General features: G+C 43.0%; 1 protein-coding gene across 1 annotated transcript; it reads right to left on the reverse strand.

The window, feature by feature from the left end:
* On the reverse strand, window positions 1-1,390 carry SDH2-3 (succinate dehydrogenase 2-3). The gene is made up of 4 exons (XM_059577300.2): window positions 1,088-1,390; window positions 775-1,013; window positions 491-700; window positions 1-389 (listed from the first exon to the last, which is right to left on the reverse strand). The coding sequence occupies exons 1-4, from the start codon at window positions 1,355-1,357 to the stop codon at window positions 203-205; spliced, it is 906 nt and encodes a 301-aa protein (XP_059433283.2). The 5' UTR covers window positions 1,358-1,390; the 3' UTR covers window positions 1-202.
* Window positions 1,391-2,018: the final 628 nt, after the last annotated feature.

Genomic DNA, 2,018 nt, shown 5'->3' on the forward strand with positions numbered 1-2,018 from the left:
ATTCTGTAACTATATAGTTCCATCAATGAAGATCATCCAGCATTCATGGTATCTTGAATTTCTTGAAACCTCATGTAGGCATTGATTTATCAAACATGATGGAACATTATTCACCAATGCTAAGGCAAATAAAAACAAACCAAAACCAAAAAAAAAAAAAAAACTTGTTAAAAATTCCCGCGCTCATCGAATGTTCATAGCCTTACAGGCTCTCAACCTCCTCCACAGGCAGCGAAAGCAGATGCCTAGTCTTCATCTTGTGAATGGCCTCTGCAGGATTGAGGCTTTTGGGGCAGGTAGCCGTACAATTCTGAATAGTCCTGCATCTATATAATCTCTTCTCATCTTCCGTCAACGCCTGCAATCGTTCATCCGCGAAGTCATCCCGGCTGCAAAACCAACGAGTAAACAGAGCCCTCACCTTTTGATCAAATCAGACGGAAATTGAACACATTGGAACTGATAAAAGGATAAGTCTTGAACAATTTACCTGTCAGAAATCCATCTATAAGATTGCAGCAATGTTGCAGGGCCGAGGAACTCCTCCGGGTTCCACCAGTATGAAGGGCATGAACTACTACAGCAAGCACAGAGTATACACTCATACAACCCATCTAGCTTCTTTTTGTCCGCCGGCGATTGCCTATATTCCCGCCCGTCCTCCGGAGCTTTTGTGGCCTTCAGCCACGGCTCAATCAATCTATGTCATGGGAAATTAGCACACGTCTGTAACTGTAAGCAATTAAAAAACATTGCAAAACAGAGCAAATTTACTTGTACTGATGGTAGAAATTGGTGAGGTCGACGACCAGATCTTTGATCACAAACATGTGAGGCAGAGGGGTTATAATCGTGGGTCGTGAAGTGTCGGCGTCAATGGGCTTCAGGCAAGCCACCGTGTTGGTTCCATCAATGTTCATGGCGCAGGAGCCGCATATTCCTTCCCTGCATGACCTCCTATAGCTCAAGCTGGAATCATCCTCTGCTTTTATCTTCTGCAACACATCCAAAACCTGTACAAAATTTTAACACTCAGCTCCCATTTTGGCAATCCATAAAGAAAGGGAATCAAAGATGTAAAATTTACCATGGGGCCGCATTTGGAGAGGTCGACAAAGTAGGATTCCAGGTGGGGCTTCTTGTTGGGATAATCAGGGCTCCACCTGTAGATTCTGAATTCCTTTATGAGCTTCTTGATGTTGCTTTGGATGGTGTCATGGGCCTCGGCAGCTTCTTCTGCATGTTCTTGGCCCACTGGTTGACCTTCCAATACAGGAAATTTTTGCTTCTTTGGGTCTTTTCTGCCAAGTATCCTTGCTATCTTGCTGTAGCCATGGCGAAGCCAGATTTTTGACATTTCTCTCCCTAAACGTACTGCAAATGCTTTGGTTTTGCTCTGTTTTCTTCAGCCTGGAATGGAAGCTTCTTTGCTCGGTTTAAGGCTTCTCATGGTTAGGGACACGTAGTTGCATGACTCATACGTGTTAAGAGTAGTACATAAAATGTGTGACCCTGTAATTGAAACACATGCATGCTCTAAATTGGGCCATGAGCTTGGATTTTTTTGGCCCAAAATTTGTGGGTCAAAGAATGCACAAAAGTGAGTTGGGCCGTTTTCAAAGAAAATTATAATTGAGTCAAAATAAGCCACATAACAAAAATAATAAAAATGAGATTGAGATCCCGTACAATATCTTGGGTATTGCATGCTAGCTCTAATACGGGTCGTTTATATTTATTATGATCATCTTCACCGCCATTATTAGTCTCCCACCGGACCACCACCGTACTGCTTGGTGGATAGGAGTTGGCGGTGGAAAAGAGGAAAAATTTTTAACTTTTTTTAACATGGTAAAATGTGGCGGACACAGTAACATGGCGGCAGCTGTGGTGCTGGCATTTGTCAACTAATTATTGGATAGTCAGAGCATTGGATCAGGTGCTGCAGACATGCAAGACTAGTCAACCGTCAAATTCTACCACAGATTTAGGTTTAAAGGACAGGAAGTTATGGACCA

Source organism: Corylus avellana, chromosome 11 (assembly GCF_965113065.1).
Source record: "Corylus avellana chromosome 11, dhCorAvel1.hap1.2, whole genome shotgun sequence".
In the NCBI taxonomy this organism is placed as follows: Eukaryota; Viridiplantae; Streptophyta; class Magnoliopsida; order Fagales; family Betulaceae; genus Corylus; species Corylus avellana.